Source organism: Loxodonta africana, chromosome 22 (genome assembly GCF_030014295.1).
Source record: "Loxodonta africana isolate mLoxAfr1 chromosome 22, mLoxAfr1.hap2, whole genome shotgun sequence".
Taxonomy (NCBI): domain Eukaryota; kingdom Metazoa; phylum Chordata; class Mammalia; order Proboscidea; family Elephantidae; genus Loxodonta; species Loxodonta africana.
In genome coordinates, this window is record NC_087363.1 from 20,825,496 (window position 1) to 20,849,863 (window position 24,368).

The window sequence follows — 24,368 nt, forward strand, 5'->3', positions numbered from 1 at the left end:
GAAAATGGGTGCCTTGGGCAGGGTAGAAGGAGGCAATACAAGGGGTCGGGGTCAGGGTCTTAAGTAGAATCCGTCCTTGTGGGGATGTGACAGAGGACTTCCCAGAGAGGTGGGGCTGGGGCGCCGAAGGATGTCGTGGTCCTGGGGGCCAGGATGCCCAGGGGGCTGGTGAGGGTGGTGGGAGGGAGGGGGGCAGAAGGGTAGGGAGAACCAGCTTTGGCACTTTCTGGTCAGAGATGAAGAGACTCAACCTTGATGCATAGAGAAGACTGAACAGGGCCAGATGGAACCCATCCACTCCACAACTAACTGAGCACCTATGGGCTAGGGAGAAGGGGGAAGACAAACAGGGCCTGACACATAGTTAGGGTTTAACACGTGTTAACTATTATGTTTATTTTCCACTGGGTCTGTCCAAAGTCCCCTGCCCAGAGTTTAGAGTTGGATTGTGCCAGAAGTGAGCCTTCATCTGCAGAGGAGGCACCTGGGTCCAGAGTGGCAATGGGACCAGGTCAGGGACCCAGGGTGAGGGTTCTGGCCTGGGAGTCAAAGGCCCAACTCTGCCTCATTCTGCTGAAGGGCCTGGGCAGGGCCCAGCAGACAGAAAGAGGAAAATCAGCACCTAAACTCAAACCCAAGTGTAGCTAGAAGTAGGAATAGGCAAGGATGGTGCTGAGCGCTTTGCCCATCTCTGGGCCTCACTTTCCTCATCTGTGCAGTAGAATCTAATCCCCATTGTGCTGGTCTCACAGGGCTGTTTGGGTGATCAAAGGCAAAGTGGAAGCAGAAAGAACTGGACTTAGGAGCTGGACATGGGTTCCATACCTGTCTCTGAATTACACTTGGTGGTAGCCTTAGTTTCCTCATTTATAAAGCTCTCCGACCCCTGTTATTTAATGGTTGGCCACAGGGTTAGGTGAAGTCATGGGTTTCAGAGTCTTATTTTTAAAGCAACAAGGCTCCAGCCCTTTGGGAGTTTCCTGTTTAATAGAGAGAATGGTTGGGAAACAAGGCATACTCACACGGAAAGTGAAATAGAATTTCTAAACAATTCCAGATGGAGGAGGCGGGTATTACTCCAGCAGGCTCTGAAGGAGGGGAGATCACCAGGAAGGCTTCCAGAGGAGAGGCAGGTGCTGGCTGGAAGGGTGGGTCTACTTGAGACTGGGAGGCTGGTAGGTGAAGTCTCTAGTGGGGAAGGCCCAGGCCTGTCAGAGTGAGTGGGGGGCAGTGGGGAGGAAGGCAGCTGGAACATGGGGCTGGAAAGTTGGATTAGAAAGGTTACAAACAAGCTGTGGGGCTTCCCGGCATCAGAGCTTAAGACCCACCACCGGGATGCTATTTAAAACACAGATACTGGTCTTGCCCCTTTGATTCTGTCCCAGGAATCTGCATTTTAACCAAGCCGCCCTCCTGGTTATGCAGGGGTGGGGTGTCTTCGGGCCACATTTTGGGAAATGCTGCCTGAGTGGTTTCCAGTTTGAGACCTACAAGGACAAGGGCTAAAGCCATGAGTTCTAATCCTGGTTCTGCCACTTTCTGACCCTGGGATCTGGGCAAATTGCTCTGTACCCTAAGCCTCAGCTTTTATACCTGTGAAGTAGAAGCTACTCCACCTGCCTGAGTGATGATCCCTCTCCTGAGTTCAGCCTTCTTCCTCCTTTCTCCCTAATCACTTCCTTTTCTTTCCCTTCCCTTTTTTCCCCTCCCTTTCTCACTTCCCTCTCTCCTTCCTCCCTTTCTCCCTCCCTCATTCCCTGTCCCCAGCCTCAGAGCAGCCTACAAACCTATCTTATCACCCTGGCCCTGGGCAGAGGAGCCCAAGCGGTTGAAATTTGGGCAAGGTCAGGCCCCCAGTCTGCGTCATCACCAGCAAGGGCTGCTGCACACAGCATCAGCCCAGCAGTCACGGCAGAAGAAAAATGTCAACGCCAGCCCCAGTATTCACCCATTCACCTTGGGCAAGCTTACTGTTATCGTCTGGGTCTCAGTTTCCCCATCTGTTAGCCAGACAAGAAATCCGGCCAGCCTTCCCATCAAGGAGACCCAGGGTAGGAATGAGAAAGCCTTGAAGAGAGACAAAACCTACAACCCGTGCAGCTCATGCTCGGCATGACCTTGGTTGGGCTCGCTGTTCTCCTCAGGTGTCAGTGCCTGTGTACATAGCACTGGGTTGGTGCCAGGAGACAAGTGCTTAGCCCTGCAGAGTGGCTAGAGGTTCTAGAAACACCTCAGCTCAGCTGTGCCCTGGAGGGTTGGAGTCATAAGCTTCAGGGTTTGAGGTGGCAGGCCAAGGGGTCGTTAGGTTATATGGAGTGTAGAGGTTGGGCAGGGCTGGAGGGTTCTGAGGCCCCCCACATCTGCCTTGTCCTGGCCCGGCCTTTGGAACCCCCTCAGGCTCTAGCTGGCCTGGGACAGCCTGAGAGGGCAGGGCAGGCCTGGGCCTGGGTTTGTGAAGCTAGCTCCTAGAGCAAGGGCTAGGCTTTGGTTGGTTGCAGGAGAAAGGGGCTGGAGTGGAGGAAAACATCAAGGAGGCAGGTCTAGGGTACAGAGAACAGATGCCCCCCAGAAAGCAGGAAATGCCCAGAGAACAAACACTGTCCTCCCTCCCCAGGAACCCCAGGAGGACCCCTAACACCCACAACATGAGGCCCAGACATGTTCTGTTTGGCCCACAGAGTACTTTTTAAAAATGCAAATTAGTTGTCAACATTTAACAATGTTGACAGAGCAGGACATGCTTTCTCCAGTTCTCCACAGGCCCCCTCTTTAGTAGGTCCAAACTCACTCTGAGGGCAAGTGACCGCCAAGCCATGACACCTGCCTGGCCCTGTAGGCATCTGAGTGTATGTCTCCTGCCCTAACCCATTTTAGAGCCAGGGAGACTAAGACCCAGAAAGGAAGAAAACTTGCTCAAGGTCGCATAGCAAGTGAGGTGTGGGCTGCTGTGGGGCACAGTTATCCTGCTTTCTAATCCCCACATTGGGCTCTTCTGCCCTCAGAGCCCCTGGAGGGGGCAGTCCTTGGGAGGGACTGGGAGTTGGGTAGGGAAAGGGTCAGGCTGGCTGTGAGGGGCTCTCTAGGAGGAACTGGCCCAGAGGTGGGGTCCCAAATGCTTGTCCCGTCCCCTCCAGACCTTGCATGCTATCAGGTCAGAGCAGGGCCTCTTGAGGTAAGAGGGTCAAGGCAGGAGACAGGAGCTGGCTGAGCCCATTCTCTGGCTGGGTGCCGGAGGCACAGTGAGAAGGAGCCTTGCCCCTGGCCTCTCAGGCTGCTGGGGAGACAGACATCAGGACGGGAGCCATTACAGACTGTGACCAGTGTTGGAAAGGGCGCCGGGAAAGAAAATGGCGGAAGGGGACCACCTTGGGGCTGGGACATGGTACAAGAAGCTGTTGTCCGGGACAAACCAGGCAAGGCTGAGGAGCCCAGTGTCGGGGAGGAGACAGAGGGGGCCAGGGAGGCTGGAGCAGAGAAAGCAAGGGGAGAAGGGACAAGGAGGGGTGGGGCAGAAGGCCAAAAACCCAGCCAACTGCTACCATAAATCCCAACATTTTCAATGTGATTAACAACCTTTGCCTGGAGACTTCGTTTCTCTCTGGCTCTGAAGGGATTTGAAGACCTACCCAGCACCCCTTCTGCCTAAATATGGAGGGAGTGATGGAGGCTCAGAGGAGGAGGAGTGCTGCGGTAGGCAGGGGCAAGGAGGAGTAAGTCAGGGAGGATGGTAATACAACCGACAAGTAATGACAACAATAGTGGCTCTATTCAGATATTCCTTTGAGCACCTACTATAGGGCCTGATGCTTGGGATGACCTTGGGCCAGCTGTTCTCCTCAGGTATCGGTAGTGCTGGTTGGTGTCCATTGTCAGGTCCCTCAAATCAGCCCTACAGGTCGATGCAATGATTAGCCCCATAGGTGCGATTAGCCCCATAGGTACGACATAAGTTCAGAACGGTTAAGTAACTTGTACGATGTCACACAGCTAGCAAGTGGGAAACGTGGCTGACCTGCTAGTCTTCTGCCCTGCAGCCTAATGCTCCACCCCAGGGAGGTTGGGGAAACTGAAAGGGCTGGAGCTGCTGGGAGAGCCTCAGGGTCTCGGTGGAAGCATTTCTCTACTTTTGGGTGGGAGGTTCAGTTCAGGCAGGGAGATCGGAGTGCCTACCCCAGCCAAGGGCCAGGCTGACCCTTAGGGGAAGTCAGCCATTTCCGGGAACCTCTGGATAGCCAGCCACAGCCTCAGGAGGCAAGGCTCCTTGCAGACTGATGCACTAAGGACACTGTGCTCATTCTCTCTCTCCTGCACCCATCCAGTGGTTAGGGACCTCTTCCCTGCCTTCTTTCTCCTCTGGGGCCCCTAGAAGGAGGGAAGGGGGCTCTGGGGGCTGTAGATTTTCTGCGCTATACCCCAGAACTCATCTCCAAGGGCCAGGGAGCAGCAGCCACCTCCTCCCTGCCTCCTCTCCCCATTTCCACAGCCACTTCCCCCCAGGTTCAGTGTTAAAAGTATTAACAGTAGTACTATTAAAGTTCATCTCCACTGTAGGTGCCCTCCCAGGCACTTACTATGCGTGTGTGTTTGTTTTGTTTTTGTCTATGTGTTTTAATATTCTAACCACCACCCTATGGAGTAGCTATCCACAGTCCCATTTTCAGAGAGTGGAGGCAGGATGCTACCTGGGTTCACACCCCAGCTCCATCCTCTGTATGCTCTGTGCCCTTAAACAGTTGGCACCGTCTCTCTGTGCCTCAGTGTCCTCCTGCGCAGAAATGGAGTAATACTCCTCCCCGTGATGTTGAAGCGAGGATGAGACACTGCCTCCATGCTTGGTGCAGGACGAGCACCTGAAGACAGCCCATACTTGGTGCTAGCTGTTGGCTATAGATGAGCAAACTGAGGTCCGGAAAAGTGACCTGTCCCAAGTTTCGGATCTAGAGTCAGATTTCCTGAAGCCACGCCTTTCTCACCGTGTCCTCACCTCCCTGTCAAGACCCTCAGTCAAGGTGCTCAAGGGACCACATGTGGCTCCCCCGCTCCAGGGGTTCTCTTGGGGTTTAATTACAGCCTCAGGCCCTGGTGGAGGAGGTGGGACCACAGGCACCATTGGGGTCGGACTGGTACTGATTAAAGGCTCTTCTGTGACCAGTAGGCTTGTGACACACTAACGTTCGCCTGCCCTGCAACTGCCACAGCCCTGTTGTGGCCTTTGAGGTTGTTGTAACTGAAGCTGAGAGGGAGGTAACAGCTAAATAACAACTTCCTGGCCTTGGGGAAGTCCACTGAGCCCCACTCCTCACCTTGCAGGCCTAGCAAGCAGGCACATCATTGCACTAATCACTTTGCAGCATAAACCTGGAACCAGCAGAGCAGAGGCCAATGGGGGCAGACATGAGAGGGCGGTGGGGGTTCTGGGCCTCCCTGGGCCGAGGGGCAGCCACAACTCAGCTCCCAGGAACTTCGCTCAGTGTGGCCAGGCCTTCTTCCCATTCTCCAAGAAAAGCCTCAAGTCTAGGTTTTTATGTGAGCACGTAGATTTATTATTGTAAAAACAGAGTCACTAGGATGGCTAAGATTAAAAAAAAAAACAAAATGGAAAATAAAGTTGGTGAGGATGTGGAGAACTCAGAACCCTCATTCATTGCTGGTGGGAATGTAAAATGGTTCAGCTGCTGTGATTTCTTATCTTTTAATAACAAAAATGTATTTGAATAGATAATACTTGTATATGATAAGAATGCAAATAGTATAACAGAAGTAACCAAAGAAATCTCCTTCCTCCAAGTCTCTCCCTACATACAACCACTGCTTCCAGAAAGTGAATCTTTCCAGAAAGATCCCACTCATCCATTCGACAACCACCCAGGGATTGCCTACTACAATGCCCAGCATGGCGCTTTGCAAAAATACTCCTCCTTGTTTGCACTTTGCTCTTTATACTTAATGCTATAGTTTGGAGAGGGCTCCATATCTGAACAGACCATCTACCCCTTTTTATGGCTGCATAGTACTCTACTGTACCAATGCACTGTGATCCACTTGCCTCACCCCCTACTAGTTGTTTGATGGCTTCCAATATACTGCTTCTATAAATATCCTTGAACATGCCTTTTTGTATGGGGTGAGGCCTTCTGTGGGATAAACCCCTCGACAAAATCACTGTGTTAAAAGGTTCATCTTTTATTGAACTTCCTTATTTTTTTTCTCATAATGAATTATATGTTTTCTTGTAAGTGACCTTAGATCCTTGAATGGAGTGAGGCAGCTTTCAGGAAGTGGGTAAATTGGCTGATTCATTCAGCAAATATTTATTAGGCATCTACTCTTTGTCAGGCGTTGAACTGGTTCCTGGGATGGCAACATAAACAAGACAGATGTAGTCCCTTCTCTTGTGGAGCCGACAGTCTAGTGGGGAAGACTGATGTTCAGTAAATACAAGTCCACCCGCACACACACTCTCACTAGGGTGAGAGCTCACTTGGGTGGTCTGAGTGACAAGAACAGGGCCCTCTTTATTTGGGGCATTGGAGAGGCCTCTCCGAGGAGGGGATGTTCAGGGTGAGTTCTGAAGGACGAGAAGGAGCCCACCGTGTGAGGACTGGGGTGGTGTGGGCCAGGCTGGATCCAGAGGCTGTAGTCTTGGCTGCCTCCACCTCTGACCACTAGGCCTTGTAACATGAGAGAGTTGGAAATACCACTCAGAAGTGCCCAGTGCCAAGGAGGTACTGGATACAGGTAATGATTACTATTATTATGACTGAAATGTTAGGCAGGAGGCATGGAGGGAAGTTGGGGGTAGTGGGCGGCCCGTAGAAAAGGGCTCTGGGACTTCTGGGCCTCTGGAAGACCCACAGGAGGGGAGTGGGGAAGAGTTGAAAGGCCACTGTCCTCCTAGTCTTGGTGAAGTCACAGAGTCTGGTGTAGCTGAGGGTTGGGAGAGAGAGGGGTAGCAAAGGCACTTCAGGGGGTGGGGGGACTGAAGTGGGCCTTGTTCTGTGGAGTTTGTGGTTGGGAACAGCTCTGAAGCCTCAGAGTTGAGCCCTAGCTGAGGCAGACCTCAGGTTCCGGTCAGATGATTGTGCCAGACCCAGCCCTCGGGAGCCTCGGGTGGGGACAGGGCAGCCACAATGCTTTCCCAACCTCCAGAACCCATCTGACTTAATGCGGGACCTGGCTGTGACATTGGCTTGAGGCTTCACCTCAGTAACTGCAACCAGACCACCCAACTCCTAGGTTCCTCTTTGCTAATTCGCCCACACCGAGGTCCATTGGGACTGCACTTCCATGGCTCCAACCTGGGGGCTGGAGGCAGAGGAGGTCAGTAGCACCAGTGGCCCACAGGAGATATTCAGTGAGTGCTTGTTGAACGGATGAATGAGTGAATGAATAAATGGGGTGGGTGGCTGTGGCCTGTGTGCAAATGGGGCTGTGTGGGTAAGCCCTCGGGCCCCACAGATGTGGCAGTTTGTGGGCAGGTTGTGTCAGAAACAGAAGCAAAAATGAAAGCTGGAAGCAGATGGTGGGTCAGCAGATAGCCCAGGCGGTGGGAGGACTGAGCAAGGCTGTCTACCAGGGACGGGTGCCCACATCCCCAGCACCTGCCACCGCACCAGCACTCCTGCACATATAGGCTCCCTTGGTCCACCAGGGGTCCGTACAGTCCCCCTCAATGCCTCTCCTGCGCCCCCCTGTGGTAGATACCTCCAGTCCTGGGCCCGGCCTGTGGGCCATGGTGTCGTCAGAACTCCACTAAAGCCCCTTAGAGCTGAATGAACTGTGGTGGGGGCTGCGGGACAGAAAACAGGGCAGGTGGCAAGTCAGCCCCCTTCCCTGGCTCCTGTCTCACTCTCCTCATGGCTCTGCAGCGGGGGTGGGGGATCTTTCACTTCATATTTGTGTTGCTACATTTAGAAAATCATATTTTGCACAGCCTGCTCATGTCTTAGCAGACACCGCTGGCAGCTCTAAAGTGACAATTCAGGTTTGGGAACCCTTAGGGCCAAGGTACTTTGGACATGTTATCACGAGGGATCAGTCCCTGGGGAAGGACATCACGCTTGGTAGAGAGTCAGCGAAAAAGAGGAAGACCTTCAATGGGATGGATTGATAACGGTGGCTGTAACCATGGGCTTAAGCATAACAACGATTGTGAGAATGGCACAGAACTAGGCAGTGTTTCGTTCTGTTGTACGTAGGGTCACTATGAGTAGGAACTGACCCTATGGCACCTAACAACAATAACAAGGGCCAAGTTTTCCACGAGGGCAGCCTGCTGGTCATATTCATAGGGACACAAGCTGGATATCTATCAAATATACACACGCTGTCCCAGGCCCAGAGGCTCCCAGAATCACAAACACCCTCTCCCACACAGCCACATGCCTGGTCACTCACTTTATTACAGTGACAGCAACCCACACATACACATACAGCCGTATATAACTGCAAAGGAACATTGTTACAGTGGACACACCTTTAGCCCTGGGTTATGACATTGTCACAGAGACACACAAGGACAGCCAATGTACACCCATGGCTGTGATACTCTCACAGAGACACACCAGCACAGCCACGGTGTACCCATGCCTGTGACACTGTCACAGAGACACATGAGTACAGCCACAGTGCGCCCATGGATGTGACACTGTCACAGGGACACACGACTGCAGCCACAGAGCACCCATGGCTGTGACAGTGTCACAGAGACACATGAGCACAGCCACAGTGCGCCCGTGGTGGTGACATTGTCATACATGGTGTCATACGCACAGAATAGGTGTGTAGGATCACAGGGTTGTGCATACTGCTTCCCCCTTCCTTCCTGCCCCCTGGAATGTGGCATCATCCTCCCTCCCCCTGCCTACCCCAAGCCCTGTCTGCCCTCCCTCTGCTGCCTCATCTGTGGCCATCCTGCCCTGATGGCCTGTGCCCCCTGAAAACTACGAAACTCACCAGAGTGTGGGCCCCGGGAGGTCTCTGGGGCATTACAGTCAAGCTGTGTGGTCGAGACTGTCCCTTCTCTCTGGGCGTCAGTTTCTCTACCTGTTTAATGGGGGGATGGGACCTGATGATTGTAAGACCCCTTTGTGATGGGCATGGCTACGATCCTGAGGCTGGCATTTCCTGGGCCATGAGCTTCATGAGCAGGGGCCATTTGGTTCCTGAGTCCTTACTGGAACCTGTGGGCTAGATGCCTGTTGCTAACGAAGGGGCCCCCAGAGGAGTTTCCTTGAGAGCAAGGGAGAGCCCAGTTATCTTTGGGACCTCAAAGAGGCCCTTGCGGCAGTCCTGAAGCCCAGTTACCTGCAAGAGCCAGAGGAGTGGCAATCCAGCTTAGAGGCAGAGGGTTGGCTGGATTGACCTCCTGGGGCCCAACAAAGTCTTCTACAAGCAGCACATTACCTGGCTTAGAGGGTGGTTCTTGGGACAAAAAGAGCTTCTAGAGAAGCTGCCTCGTGACTCAACCATAAACTCAAGCAAGTTGAGCGCTTCATTCTGGGAAGGCCAAGATGGCAGCCCCCTGCCTCTTCCCTTTCTTGTTCCCAGATCCTCCTAGACCCCTGGGCACCCAGGGCAGCCCAAGAGGCAGTGTATGAGGGACTGTGGCCAGGTCTCCCCAAAGCCTGGGGAAATTGGTTTGTATACCACCCAAGTCCAATCAGGATCACATGGAGAGATGTGTGCATTTTTCAAAGGCAGTTATTGAGCAGTCGCTCTGTGCCAGGTTCAGTCAGGGAGCCTAGAGCAAATAAAACAAAGTGCACCCCAAGTGGCATTTTTCAACATGGCAGGATGTTTATAAGGTGTTCTCTGAAATAAGTGTTCCATGGCCAAGTAAGTTAAAAACCAAAAACCAAACCCAGTGCCATCAGGTCAATTCCGACTCATAGCAACCCTATAGGACAGAGTAGAACTGCCCCACGGAGTTTCCAAGGAGCGCCTGGCGGATTTGAATGGCCGACCCTTTGGTTAGCAGCCGTAGCACTTAACCACTACGCCGCCAGGTTTTCCAAGAAGTTAGGAAACCATATTACAGCACCTCATGGGGTTGGACAAAGGTGAGCCAGTGTCCTCTCTGTGGGTCCTGGCAGAGCCTCTCATAGTTGGGTCCATGGAAAGTGTCTGGGGGCTTGCGTGGGAGAGCCAAATAGCAGGTATCTCATTTCCTACACGTGTCTGACCGCCCTTTTCTCCTAAACATCTGGTGGGGGGCTGGGGTTCCACAGAACATTTGGGAAATGCTGGCCTGCAGGAGGCTGTTACAACACAGGTCTCTGACCTCACCCCAGAGTGCCTGACTTGGCAGGTCAGGCCCCAGATTTTGCATTTCCAACAAGTTCTCAGATGGTGTTGATGCTGGAGCTTAGGGACCACACTTTGAGAACTGATTGTCTAATCTCACAGCAGCCAGAGTGAACTTTTTAAAGCAAAACTTCTGCTCAAAGTCTTTCTGTGGCTCTATTCCACTCAGAGGAAGGCTGAGTCCTCACTGGAGTCTGTGAGGCCCGCCCACCTCGCTGACACCCCCCAACACACACACACACACACACACACACACACACACACATTTTTCTGTCCCCTAAACCCACCTACCTGGCCAACTGACTGGGAAAGATCCATATTTGTGCCCATTCCAGAGAAAGGTGATCCAACAGAATACGGAAATTATCGAACACTATCGATAATATCACACACAAGTAAAATTTTGCTGAAGATCATTGAAAAGCGGCTGCAGCAGTACATTGTCAGGGAACTGCCAGAAATTCCAGCTGGATTTGGAAGAGGATGTGGAACCAGGGATATCATTGCTGATGTCAGATGGATCATGGCTGAAAGTAGAGAATACCAGAAAGATGTTTGCCTGTGTTTTACTGATTATGCTGAAGGCATTTGACTGTGGGGATCATAGCAAGTTATGGATAGCATTGCGAAGAACGGGAATTCTAGAACATTTAATTACGTTCATGCAGAACCTGTACATAGATCAAGAGGCAGTCGTTTGAACAGAACGAGGGGATACTAAAAAAAAAAAACAAAATCCAGTGCCGTCAAGTCGATTCAGACTCATAGTGACCCTATAGGACAGAGTAGAACTGCCCCATAGAGTTTCCAAGGAGCGCCTGGCGGATTTGAACTGCCAACACTTGGGCTAGCAGCTGTAGCACTTAACCAGTACTCCACCAGGGTTTCCAAAGGGATACTGAAGGCTGTAGTCTTTGATCTTCATCAGTAAGTGCTTTAAGTCCACTTAACTTTCAACAAGCAAGGTCGTGTCATCTGCACATCACAGGTGGTTAATGAGTCTTCCACCAATCCTGATGCTCCATTCTTCTTCGTATAGTCCAGGTTCTTGGTTTATTTGCTCAGCACACAGAGTGAATAGGTGTGGTGAAAGGATGCAACCCAGAAGCACACCTTTCCTGATTTTAAACCGTGTAGTATATGGTTTTAGTACATATACCATGTAGTATATGGTTTTAGTATATATATAAGGGGATACTACATGGTTTAAAATCAGGAAAGGTGTGCTTCTGGGTTGCATCCTTTCACCACACCTATTCACTCTGTGTGCTGAGCAAATAAACCAAGAACCTGGACTATATGAAGAAGAATAGAGCATCAGGATAGGTGGAAGACTCATTAACCACCTGTGATGTGCAGATGATACGACCTTGCTTGTTGAAAGTGAAGTGGACTTAAAGCACTTACTGATGAAGATCAAAGACTACAGCCTTCAGAATGGATTACACCTCAACATAAAGAAAACAAAAATCCTCATAACTGAACCAACAAGCAATATCACGGTAAATGGAGAAAAGACTGATGTTGTCAAGAATTTCATTTTACTATGATCCACAATGAACATGCACGGAAGCAGTCAGGAAATCAAATGAAGTATTGCATTGGGAAAATCTGCTGAAAAAGACCTCTTTAAAGCGTTAAAAAGCAAAGATGTCACTTTGAGGACTAATGTGTGCCTGACCCAAGCCATGGTATTTTCAATCACCTTATATGCATGAAAAAGCTGGACAATGAATAAGGAAGACTGAAGAAGAATTGATGCCCTTGAATTATGGTGTTGGTGAAGAATATTGAATATACCATGGACTGCCAGAAGCGCAAACAAGTCTATCTTGGAAGAAATACCACCAGAATTCTCCTGGGAAGCAAGGATGGTGAGATTTGTCTCATGTACCTTGGACATGTTATCAAGAGGGACCAGTCCCTGGAGAAGGACATCATGCTTGGTAAAGTAGAGGGTCAGCAAAAAAGAGGAAAACCCTCAATGGGATGTATTGACACAGTGACTGCAGCAATGGGCTCAAACATAACAATGCTCTTGAGGATGGCACAGGACCAGGCAGTGTTTTGCTCTGTTGTATATAAGGTCACTATGAGTTGGAGCTGACTCCACTGCAACTAATAACAACAAACTCTTTCAGCAAATGCCCTCCTCAGGCCTTAACTGCTGCTATATCTTCTGCCCTGGCCTTGGTGGGGGCGACTCCCCCCAGACCTCACACTCTTGCTCCAGTGTCACTTGTTCCAGGGGGCTCTCCCTAACCACCACAGCTTCCGCAGCACCTCCTGTCAGGGCCCTCTCCCATCTCCCTCTGTTCTACTGTTCTGCACAGCCCTCCTCACACCTAAGGCCATTCCCTCCTTCGCCTCCCCCACCAGTGTGTCAGCTCCACAAGGCCAGAGCCATGCCATCTTGTTCACGACTCCAACCCTGGCACAGGATTTGGCACATGGGGGTGCTCAGAAAGCACCTGCTCCATGAACAAACCTGGAACACCAGGTGAGCTCTAGGCAGGCCTGAACAGATGGTAGCCCTCACACGGGAGGACGAGGTGGGGATTTCTGGTCTGCTGCCAGGCTGAGCACCCTGGTGGGGGTAGGGGGAGCAGAGGTGCCTGGACTGGGGCCATGGGGAGTGGCCCTCTGGGCACAGGGTTTGCCAGCACCTCGGTGAACCTTATCAGTGCCCATCCTGGAGCACCCTGTACTCCTGATGCATCTCCCCAGAGGTCAGCGCAGTGCAGGTGAACTTAGCTCACCCAGCTGCCCACAGTGACCCTGATGAGCTGAGAGGCTGTCTTGTGGCAGAAACCAGAAGGCCCTGAGCCAGGACAGGAACCGGGGCCATGCCTGTCCTCTCCCTCTCCTGCTGGTCCTGCTATAGACTAGGGGAGAGCTGGGTGGGCAGCTGGGGAAGGGGTGTTAGCCTGGGCCGGTCTGCCAGAGGCCTCGGAGTTATGAGGCGGGAGGATGGCAGTCAAGCCCAACCCTGTCGTCCTCCTGCCTCTGGTTTAGGGGCAGAGCTGAGCACAGGTCCCTGCCCCCAGACCACCTCAGTATGAGGTGATGGACCAGTTCTACGAGTCAGGGTCAGGACCTGGAGGAGAGGATTCAGAGAATTGGTGGGCTTTGCCAACATCCCCTCAGAGCCACCCCCAGCCCTCTGCTCTGATGCTGTGTTCCTGCCAGATGGGCCTAACTCAGTCCTCCAAGCACAGTCCCCACTACAGGGCCTTTGCTCATACCAATTACCCCTCTAGAAATTCCCTCCCTACTCATGCCCTTCTCTTACAGGAAGCTTCCCTGCTGCCGCAGCCCCCTTACCTTCCCCAGCACTCTCGAGGATGACACTTGTCCCTGGTCCCCCCAGCATGGCCTGGAGCTCCATGCTCAATGTAAATGTTGGGCAGCTGAGGCCCAGGATTTGGCAGCGGGAGGTGCAAGCCCAGAGGATGGGAAAACAGGAGACTCTCTCCTGCCCTCCTCCTCTGTGGGTGGCTGCCCAGGTGACTTCACTGGGCTCCCTGGAGCCTGTCTGATTCCTGCCCTAAGTGTGCCAAGCTATGTCAGGGTAGGGGCCGAGATCTAGTGAGCCTCCAAGTTCCTGGGCCTGTGGGATTTCTGCCTGCTTTGGGATGCAGCTGTGCTGGCTATATTCCCAAGGCCCTCCTGCATCCTGCCAAGGCTGTGGGTTTGAAAAGCCTTGGCTGTAGGGTGCTGTCCGTGAATTTGCATACGATATCATGGCCTTGCTCAGGACTTCCAAGGAACTTTCTGACGAGCGAAGCTTTGACTTCGGAGGCCTTCTCCCTACGGAACTGACATCAGACTTTGAGTCTTGCTCTGAGTGGCTCTGCTGGTGAGGTGGGCTGCATGCAGGCTGAGGTGTGCCATGCCCTGAGTCACCTGTTCCAGCCCTCCTGGGTGTGACTTCCTGAGCAGCCTTTTGCTGCCACTGTCCAAAGAGGGTACAGAGCTGTTTGGGCAAATTTGACAGTGGCCTGGCTCGAATTAGCAAATCCTGGCCTCTCCTGGCATGAGCTGGCCTGGTCAGGGGAGGGAAAGGGCAAGGCCAGGGCTTGCTTGATGTCGTGCCGACCTTCCCTTGGAGCAGCAGAAGTTTGCACAAGGAGAGGTCACTGGAGTCCCTGTGTCCATGCAGCACGATAGGGCACAGGCACGCACACAGCATCTCTGTGTCCTCGTCTACTTAGTGTCTCTGTGCACACAAGCCTGACTTCCGGCTGCCGATACTGGGGACCTGTGCCTGAGGGCGTCTCTGCCCCAATAGCCCCTGCCTGGGTGTAGTGCCAGCTGGAAGTGCCAGGAGTTACTGCTGCCCAAGGCAGCTCTCAGCCATGCCATTGAGAATGGGTGGATAAACCCCTCTGGCCTCCCTCACCCCTCAGGTGGGAGGACTCTCAGGCACCATCAGCTGTTACTCAGAGCTCCCAGTGGGATTGGGCTGGTCACTCACAACGGTAACTTGCTTCATTCCACACCCTTTGGTGGGTGCTGTCTCATCCCTGTCCCACTTCTCTACTGGTGTTTCCCAGAATCACCTCCCAAATAAACCAATTACACTTGAGGTTTTCTTGGGGTCGGCTTTTGGAGAAACCCAAACGATGATGTACAGGCATAGGCACAGGCACAGGGACAGATCGAGTCTCACATAGCATGCACACACACAAACACATGCATGCAGAGGCACAGCCACACACACACACACACACACGCTCACACACACATGCTCACATACACACATGCTCACAGACACAGCCAGGCACACACAGTTGTGCACCCATCTTCATCCTTTCCACATGATCAAGAGAGGGGAACAGGGAGAACCCGATAGGACCTTCTGTCCCAGAGCACATGGATCATCAGATAGAATAAGATCTGGCCCCAGCAGCCACTGGGGAGGGAGGATCTGGCCTGAGAAGGCCTGACAGCCTGTACCCTGTGGGGTCCGGAGAAGGCGCAGCTATCTCTTCTGCACATATGGTGGGCATGTGAACCAAGGTTGGAGGGTAGGACTTCCTCTGAGCGCCTGAACACAGGGACCTCCCAGGCAGAGGGTAGAGCAGGCCCAAGGGTGGAAAGGTCTAGTTCATGAGGCAGTCCTAGCAGGCCAGAGTCCAAGGAGAGGGTACAGAGGTAGCAGGGGCAGACTGGGTGGGCTGTGAAGGTCACTGCTGGGAGTATGGCCTTATCCCAAGGGCATGGGAAGCCACAGATAAGTTTGAGCATGGGGCCATGTGGCCAGCCCCAGGGAGGCTGACAAATGCCATCACCCCACATCTATGCTAAGCCTTTCCCCTCATCCAGGACCGGAAGGCCTCCTTCCGCTCTGGAACTCAGCTTCCCCCTGCATAGGGTAGCTACCCTGGCCCTGAGGGCGGGTGATTTGGAGATGAGCCTACCTGGGACCCAAGGATGACTCATATGCCGAAGGGAGGCCTTCGTCACCTGGGTGAGCTTCTTGGTTCATTGCAGCTGGCCTGGGAGGGGACAGTCCCTGTGGGGCAGGGGAGCTGATAGTTGGGCTGGCAGTAGGAGAGGTGAGTCCACACCAGCCAGGCCTGTCGCTGCTCGCTTCACCTCAGAAATCTGTCTCCTCATCCCACGCCTTTCTCCTCTGGGGCCTGGGGTGCCCACGTCACTAAGGAACACTTGCTGGTCCTTCAAGCCCCCATAAATGTCTTCTCCTCCTCCTCCCAAAAGTCTCCTAACCCACCAGCAGAGCCCCCCTTCCCCTACCCCACGCTGAGCTTGAACGCCTTCGAGAACATTCAGCCTGCTCAGTGGCAGAGCTGGCCTTTTACCTCTCTGGCTTTCCCAGGCAGGACTCAGGTGTTAGCCACCCTGTCTCTCCCACTGAACCAGGCACAGGGGCTAATATACACCTGGCACTCCATAAATACTTCGCAATTCCAGCACAGGACCAGAACATACCCAGGACTTTGCAAATGCTTGTGGAATTGAATTGCCTGCCCCTGACTCCATGGAAGTTGCTTCCTGAGTCGGAGCATCCCTGGGGAACGGTTTGTTAGGGATTTCCTGATGCTTCTCAGACCCAGTGACTCTAGAGATTGGCTTGTCAGACAAGTCTCTGTGGTCTTTCCCTGTGCCAGCCAGGCTGAGTGCCCCGCACCTAGCAGTGACCAGCATGGTGTGGTCCCTGACCTCATGGAGCTCACAGGCCAGGGGGGAGATGGACAGTAAACCAGCAACATGTAAGCAGACACCGTAATTTTAGGTAGAGATAGGAGTGGTAAGGGGGACGGAGGTGTGAGAGGATGGCTGGGGTGGGGTCAGAGGAGGCACTTCTGAGGAAGGGATGTTGAGGCTGAGACTTGGAAGATCACCTGCAAGCGAAGTGATGATTTGGGGGAAGAGCAGGCTGGGCAGAGGGAACAGCTAGTGCAAAGGCCCTGAGGAGGGCCCAGGTATGACACATTGGAGGGGTAGCAAGCAGGTCAGTGTAGTGTGACGAGGATGGGGACAAAGGGAGCCTGGCTGGGTCTGCCTCCAGCCACATCCTCCAGAAGTCCTCTTGACCCCCACCATCGAGACCAGAAAGGTGGTAGAGGTGATCTATAGATGTCCTTGTCGTACAGATGGAGAAATTGAAGCCTGAGATAGGATCACAGAGCAATTTGGGGTCAGAGCTGAAAACTGGTCCAGCCTTGGGTCCCTGGCCAGCACATCTTAGCTGAGTGAGAATGCCCTTGCACCTTGAAGACAGGGCAGGGCTGTCCTGGGCTGGTTCACTGCAGCACAATTCCAGGCTCCCTGGAGGAGGAAAATTGATTTATCCTCTGGGCTTTCAGGTACCTGGCCCTGTCTTCCTACCCTAAACACTTTGGGGATAGCCAGCAAAGCCCTGCTATGGGGCATAAGAGGTGTGGCCTGCATGCTTCTGTCTTGCCCAAGGCCCTGGAGTTGAGCTGGTATCTCCAAACCCACCTCAGCTGGGCAGCGGGGCATAGGGACACAGAATCATCACAGCTACCATGGACTGGGCACCATGCCCCTCATGGCCCCACGAGGAGACTGACACCTGAGAGGCTCAGTGACTTGCCGAAGGCCACAGAGGCTGCCCACGATAGAGAACTGCACTGTAAATGCAGTAGCCACTCACCACACATGGCTACTTAAATTTCACTTAATTAAAATTAAATTAAATGAGAAATTCACTTTCTAATTCATACCGGCCACACTAGTCACATGTGGTAGGTAGTTGTGATAATGCACAGTGCAGATACAAAACATTTCCATCGTTGCAGGAAGTGCTTTTGGACGTTGGTCTAGAGCAGTGGTTCCCAGCCCTGGCTGCCCACTGGATTCACCTGGGGCGCTTTTAAAATACAGCTCCACCCAGGTCCCACCTGCAGAGGTTCCCTACGGCCCTAAGACTGAAAACTCCTGCTCTAAATCTCCATCTACATTATCTGCTGGGAAGGTTCTCTGCACTGAGGTCAGGCCTTTTATGAGCGTTGGCACCTAGCCCACGCTTACAGGGCCAAGGTGGGCGGCAGGGAACTTGGCTTTGGGGGATGTGCACCCTCATCACAGCTGGGCTTCCTTGGTCCTTCCCCCTGCCCCTGGACAGGGTGAAACACTGCCCAGCATCTCTAAGGGGCTATAAGGAGTGGGGGAGAGAGGAGGCTGTGACCCCAGTAGAGTCATGGGATGTGGGTAGAAGGACACAGCACACAGGGCTTCCCCATCTGACTTGAGTGAGTGGCACAGAGTGTGGCTACTGCCAGCTCTGTGTTCCTCACACCTAGAAGCTGATCCCTGTGAGCCCCAGGCCCATTGACATCACTGTCCCCAGGGCAGTTCTGGTCATGCCATCTATTGCCTGCAACATAGAAGGACAGGCCTGAGCTGGATGTTTTCCAGAGGGACCCCCTAATGTCCTCACTAATGTCCCCAGAAGTCCTGTCGGAATTTGTGGCCTCACAATCTGGCCTCATTCCTAACCCTACCTGCTCTGTCCCTGGTCTCCAAACACTCTATGTTCAGTCTTGTCACCAGACTTTTGCCGAGGCTGCTCCCTGCACCTAACTTTCCTTTGTCTCCTCTCCTATCTATGCCTTACCCATGCTCCAAAGCGCAGGTCTCCTGGGCCCCTTAAAAAAGCTTTCTTTGACTACCCTAATCCCTTTGCCTTCTCTCTGTGGAGAACAAGCCCTGCCCAGCACAGACTCTGTTACAATCTATGAGCAATCTTGAAATGGTTCATTTATATATTCAGCAAATATTTATTGATATAAATAAATATCAGTCCAGGCCCTGTGCTGGGTTTGGGGGTACAGTCATGTCTGTCCCTGGAGCTGACATTCTCCTGTGGAGAAGACAAGAAAGAGACAAGTCCAGGATGTCAGATGGCAATAATTCCCCGGAAGAAATACAGACGGGAAAGGGTGAGTGGTGAGCTGACATTTTACATAGGGTAGTCTGGGAAGGCCACGCTGAGAAGATGGCATCTGAATAAAGACCTGATGGAAGGGAGGGACTGAGTTAAGTGGACACTGGGCCAACAGCCAGTTCAAGAGTCCTGAGGTGGGAGTGTGCTTGGCACATTCTTGTTCAAGGAACAGCAGAAAGGCCAATGTGGCTGGGGCAGAAGAGCCAGGGAGAGTGGTGGGAGCCAACGCAGAGAGAGCCAGGCCAGATCACTGGAGCAATGGAGGGACGTGATGTGACTGAGGTTGTAGTAAGAAGCCACATGTATTAGGTGACAACTCAACATCAAGCTCTGGCATGAATTTATAGCTCACGGAATCCTCTCTCCTCCACTGTGGAAAACATATTATGCCTGTTTTACAAACGACGACACTGAGGCTCAGGGAGGTGAGGTGACTCCTCCTAGGTCACCCAGCTCAGAGGTGGCAGGGTCTGGATTCACCCCCAGATCTGTCTGACCCTGGGACAAGCCCTGGGCTGCTCTGCTTAGAGTTTCCAACAGTAGTGCATCAGTAGTGCGGGGCAGACTTGATGGCCTTGATGGGGCTTTCCAGGCAGGGAGGATTCCAGATCGGGGTTTACCAGGTTGGGCTGGGCTAGGCCAGCGGGGATCACCCTGTCCTTCCTCCTCTTTTCTCTGCCATCCCAGAGTGGCCTTGGCCCTTGGGCTGGGGGCTGGGGAGTGATGACAGGGCTAGAGGCTCTTGTAGGAGGCCTGCTGATGGGCTTTGCAACAGGAAGGGCACATCCTTGCCATGAAGGGTCTTGAAAAAGAAGCTCCCTTCTCACCCCCCACCATGGAGCATCCTCAACATTGAGTCCCCCAAACATGAAGGCCACGGTTAGAACTACAGTCTAACCTGATGGAGGTAGCACTTGGGTGGGGAGACACTGCCCTGTCAGAAAGTATAGGCACTGATCTTGGTTTATAAAGGTTGTACCAGTGTAGATCCCGGATTGTCTATGCGACGCTGGCAAAGTCAGCCTCTTTGCAATTGTTGGCAAAGAAATGAACAAGATGGGGGGTAATAGAATCACGAGCTCCTTCTCCCTGGTAGGTAAGGGTACAAGACAGTGTGGTCTGGAAAGACGAGGGAGGGTGAGGAAAATCTTCCAGTGCCTCTCACTTTGAGCAAACCTGACATTTGAAAATCATTTTACAGAAGAATTTCTTTAAATTCACCTTTCTAATTTATGAGTTCCTATAGGGCATGTGTTATAGGTTGAATTGTGTCCCCCCAAAATATGTGTCAACTTGGCTAAGGCATGATTCCCAATATTGTGTGATTGTTCACTGTTTTGTAATCTGATGTGATTTCCCTACATGTTGTAAATGCTACCTCTGTGATGTTAATGAGGCAGGATTAGAGCCAGTTATGTTAATGAAGCAGAACTTTTGAGATATAAAAGAGAAGAGAGCAGAAAGACATGGGGACCTCATACCACCAAGAAATAAGAACCAGGAGAACATGCAACCTTTGGACCTGGGGTCCCTGCACTGAGAAACTCCTAGACCCAGGGAAAGATTAATGACAAGGACATTTTCCCAGAGCAGCCAGAGAGAGAAAGCCTTCCCCTGAAGCTGGCACCCTGAATTTGGACTTCTAGCCTCCTAGACTGAGAGAATAAATTTCTCTTTGTTAAAGCATCCACTTGTGGTATTTCTGTTGCAGCAGCACTAGGTGACTAAGATAATATGGGTGTGCCACAGGAACAACTGACAAAAACAAGACAAAATACCACCTAACGACAAAAGAACCCTTAAGTTTAACTGATTAGATTTTTTCTGTACTGTATATAGATTTTTTTCTTCCTTAACTTCCCCCCTTAAATGTTTGGCTGGCAGGCAAGAGAACATCTGAATAAGATGCCAATGTTGGTGGGAAGGCTCGAAAACTGTCCTTTGAGCAGCAGTGAACAGTTTTGGGGTGTGTGTGAGTGAACAGGTGTGCGTGTAGTTGTTTTATGGGGAGTTTCATAGTAGCCAAACATTTCTACGCCAAATCACAGGGAAGATGAGATTAAATGTACCTGTACTTCTTATGGAAACCCTGGTGGTGTAGTGGTTAAGGGCTATGGCTGCTAACCAAAGGGTTGGCAGTTTGAATCCGCCAGGCGCTCCTTGGAAACTCTATGGGGCAGTTCTACTCCGTCCTATAGGGTCGCTAGGAGTTGGAATCAACTCGACGGCATTGGGTTTGGGTGCTTCTTATATCTGGCCCCAGATTTTCCAGAGTCGAATGAGATACCTGCTGCTCCACATACAGCTGCCCCCAGTGCAGGTTCTGAGTTTACAGAACCAGGCTCTGGTTTGCAGGGGCAGGGACACCATCTCAGCATGCAGTAATAAACCTAAGGGCGTGCCAGATCCTTATCAGTGGTGGAGTCTGGCCAACATGATCTGCCCAGAGGAGGTGATGGAAGGTTCCAGAATCTTGTAAAACATCCGGTCCAGGTCAGCTTCAGGTAGGGAATGTGCCCGGAGTGAGGCCTACCCAGAACCCAGGCCCAGTGTCATAGAGTCGAAGGAGTGAGGCCTAGTAAAGGAAAAGTCTGGGCCGGCCTGCCGAAGTAGAAAGTGAGCAGGGGCGGGCTCTGGTGGCAGGCCCCTGGATTGCCTTCTTCCTTCATTTAAACATCAGAAGGGAGAAGGACATCATGCTTGGTAAAATAGTGGGTCCGCGAAAAAGAGCAAGACCCTCAACAAGATGGATTGACACCGTGGCTGCAACAATAAGCTTAGACATAGCAACAATTGTGAGGATGGCACAGGACTGGGCAGTGTTTTGTTCCGTGAGACATAGGGTCGCTATGAGTTGGAACTGACTTGATGACACGTAACAACAGCAACAATAATTTATCATAGCTCCTCAGGTCTGACAGGTTCCTGGGTGGCCCAAACGGTTTGCACTCCGCTTCTAACCTACAGGTTGGTCTGTTAGAATCCACCCAGCGGCGCTGCAGATGAACGGCCTGACAATGAGCTTCTGTAAAAGATTATAGCCAAGAAAATCCTCCGGAACAGTTCTACCCTGAAACACGTGGAATCACTATGAGTTGGAATGGACTTGAGGGCAAGCGGTTTTCTCAGGTCTAAAGGCTCATGAGTCCGAATCGACTCGATGGCAACGGGCTCGCGTTTTGAAAGGCTCCTTAGAGGGTCAGGCCATATCACATGCCCTCATACTACAAATGGGGATACTGAAGCCCACAGAGCAGATGAGGTTTTCCTAAAGTCACACAACGAAGCGAGAAGTGGAATCGGAACCAGGGCTTCGAACCAGTTCATTCCAGTTCTAACCCCTGCTGAGATTTGCTGTACAAGTTCCGAGGCCTTGCTACGGCTGCTGGTTAGGGGCCAATTCTGTCCTCAAAATTTATTATACATAAGACTCACCTGGGGATCTTGTTAAAATGTAAATTCTGGTTCAGTACATTTGTGGTGGAAATGTAAATTCTTCCAGGGGTTCAAACCGAACAGGTTTTAAGTCCAGATCAGAACCCAAGTCACTCTCATTCCATAGATGTACTTCCGAGGGACTTGTGTTCTTTTAAATCAACCCTTGTTTTACGCGCGTTAGGAGAGGCGAACGATTTAAAGAGTTCCGGAGGGGCGAATAATTGGTTCTTTCAACGGAATCTTGCCGAAAAACCAGCTGCGCCTGGGCGCATTGGTGCTTTAAGACAACACTAACACGGCGGCCACGTGTCCTCCACTTCCGGGACCCTTAAGGCCCTCGCTTGGGGTCTCGAAACCCGGCCCTTACCTCATGGCATCTCGGGAAATGTAGTTCCTCCTTTCTCCAGACAGGATAATGCGGGGCGGCTTGGAACTGCATTTCCCAGAAGACTCTGCTCGCCGTCATGTCAGCAGGGCAACAGGCAGGTGGGGAAAGTTGTCTTCCTGAGCTTTTTTAATTTTTGTGGAGAAATGAGCAACAGCGGACAGAAGCCTCTAGCAGCGCCTTGTGTGGGCTGTCTGGTCTGGCGCAACTGGGCGGAGGGCGCCGAGACCACGGAGCTGGCAATATAGCGCTGCTTCTGGTCGGGGGACAAAAATCTGCGGGCCGCCTCTCCTTTAATTGCAGTAGGCGGGGAGCGGTGGCGCGACCCGCGTTGCTATTGGCGGCGGTTGGGGGCGCGGAAACTGAACGGGCCGCAACGGCTGCTGCCGCTGCTTCTTAGAGCTCTCGGGACTCCTCGGGCGACCCCAGCCTGGCGATGGCTATACCCTGCCCGGTAAGTCTCTGCTGGCAGCGGCGGGCGCCCGGTCTTAGTCTCCTCGCTGGGGCAGCGGGCGCCTGGCCAGCGTGATGGCTGCGAGAGAAGCGGATGGGGCGCCGGGTTCCGGGCCGATCCTCTCTTACCTCAGTTTACCCATTTGTGCAGGGAGCGCAGAGTCGGGACACTTACTGAGCGCCTCCTTCGTACCAGGCCTTGTGCAGGGCCGCTGGGGCGAAGAAACCAGTCCATGTCCCAGGGTTTGCATTCTAGTGGGGGATAGCCCGACTCGAGGTGTGACCTGGGGCCAGCGTCGGGCTTCACTGGCCTCAGTATCTCCATCTTGAGCAGTGGGTGGCTGGATGGGGGCCTTGTTGAGGACACGTCCAGCTCGACAGCAGGGAACAGCGGGCAGCTGGGATGCCTGGATTGGCCATCCTTTCTGAGTCCCAGGCTCAGAAAAGCCCCCTTCTTTTTGCGGGTTGTTTTGAACCAGCCTGGCCCTTTGTCTGGGTGGAGAGTCAGGGAGGCTGGGTGGCAGCCTGTGGCCTCCTTCGGTGTCTGGGGATTTGGGCAGAGGGCCCAGACTAAGATCCAGGCCTTTTGACCACTAATTTGGTGCCCCCCCACACTTGAATAAACCACTGGATTGGGGGAGACGAGGCTGGCCTACGGGGAACACAGAACCTGTGGGATTAAGGGAGGGGGGCTTGAGGGAGGCTTCAAGGGCCCCCAAGTCAGCGGTGCACCTGAACTTGCCTCTGTGCACTGAGCCTAGAGGTGGACACTGTCTTGCTCTTGTTCTTCCAAGAAGCTCAGGTGACAGCTCGGTGGCCATGAGGCAGTTACTTACTACTATTTTGTGGGGGCCCCAACTGCCATTGCCTCTTGTTGAAAAGGGACTTAGGCAGGTGTGTTGGGGGTGCAGCTGGGCACAGCTCTGTGGGGTGGTGGCCGCCTTGGTCTACCCCAAGGGCATTCTTTCCCAAGAGGAGGGCTTGCTGAGCTCCCTGGGGACACCCAAGATACTTTTTTGAGGTTTCTGATGTTTGGGGTGGTGGGACATGTTTTGATGGCTGAGTCAGGAGCTCTGTGTCTCTGGAGAAATTCCCCAGAATATTCTCACCTTTGTCTGCCAAAGCAGTGCCTGAATGGCCCTACTGCTCTCTGATGTTGTTTAAGTGGCGGCGGCGGCGGCGGCGGCGGCGGCTGTGGTGATGTCACTACGGGCCTGTCCAGGCGTAGCTGATGTTATCGATTGAATTGTGTTTCCCCAAAATGTGTGCCAACTGGGCTGGGCCATGTTTCCCAGTATTGAGTGATTGTCCACCATTTTGTCATCTGATGTGATTTTCCTACATGTTGTA

At 52.6% G+C, this 24,368-nt stretch overlaps 1 protein-coding gene across 7 annotated transcripts in view; it reads left to right on the plus strand.

Moving 5' to 3' along the window:
* The first annotated feature begins 6,116 nt into the window (after window positions 1-6,116).
* Window positions 6,117-24,368, plus strand: part of POC1A (POC1 centriolar protein A) — a 95,587-nt gene continuing 77,335 nt past the window's right edge. Inside the window, exon 1 of one of the 7 annotated variants that reach the window (XM_064274440.1) lies at window positions 6,117-6,738. Coding sequence is in view for 5 of the 7 variants with exons in the window: in XM_064274441.1 (XP_064130511.1) it covers window positions 23,002-23,019 (18 nt within the window). In the remaining 2 variants the exon portion in view is untranslated. Of the gene's footprint in view, window positions 6,739-21,397; window positions 23,020-24,368 lie in introns of those variants that run through there. The other 6 variants (XM_064274441.1, XM_064274444.1, XM_064274442.1 and 3 more) reach the window with 6 other exon arrangements.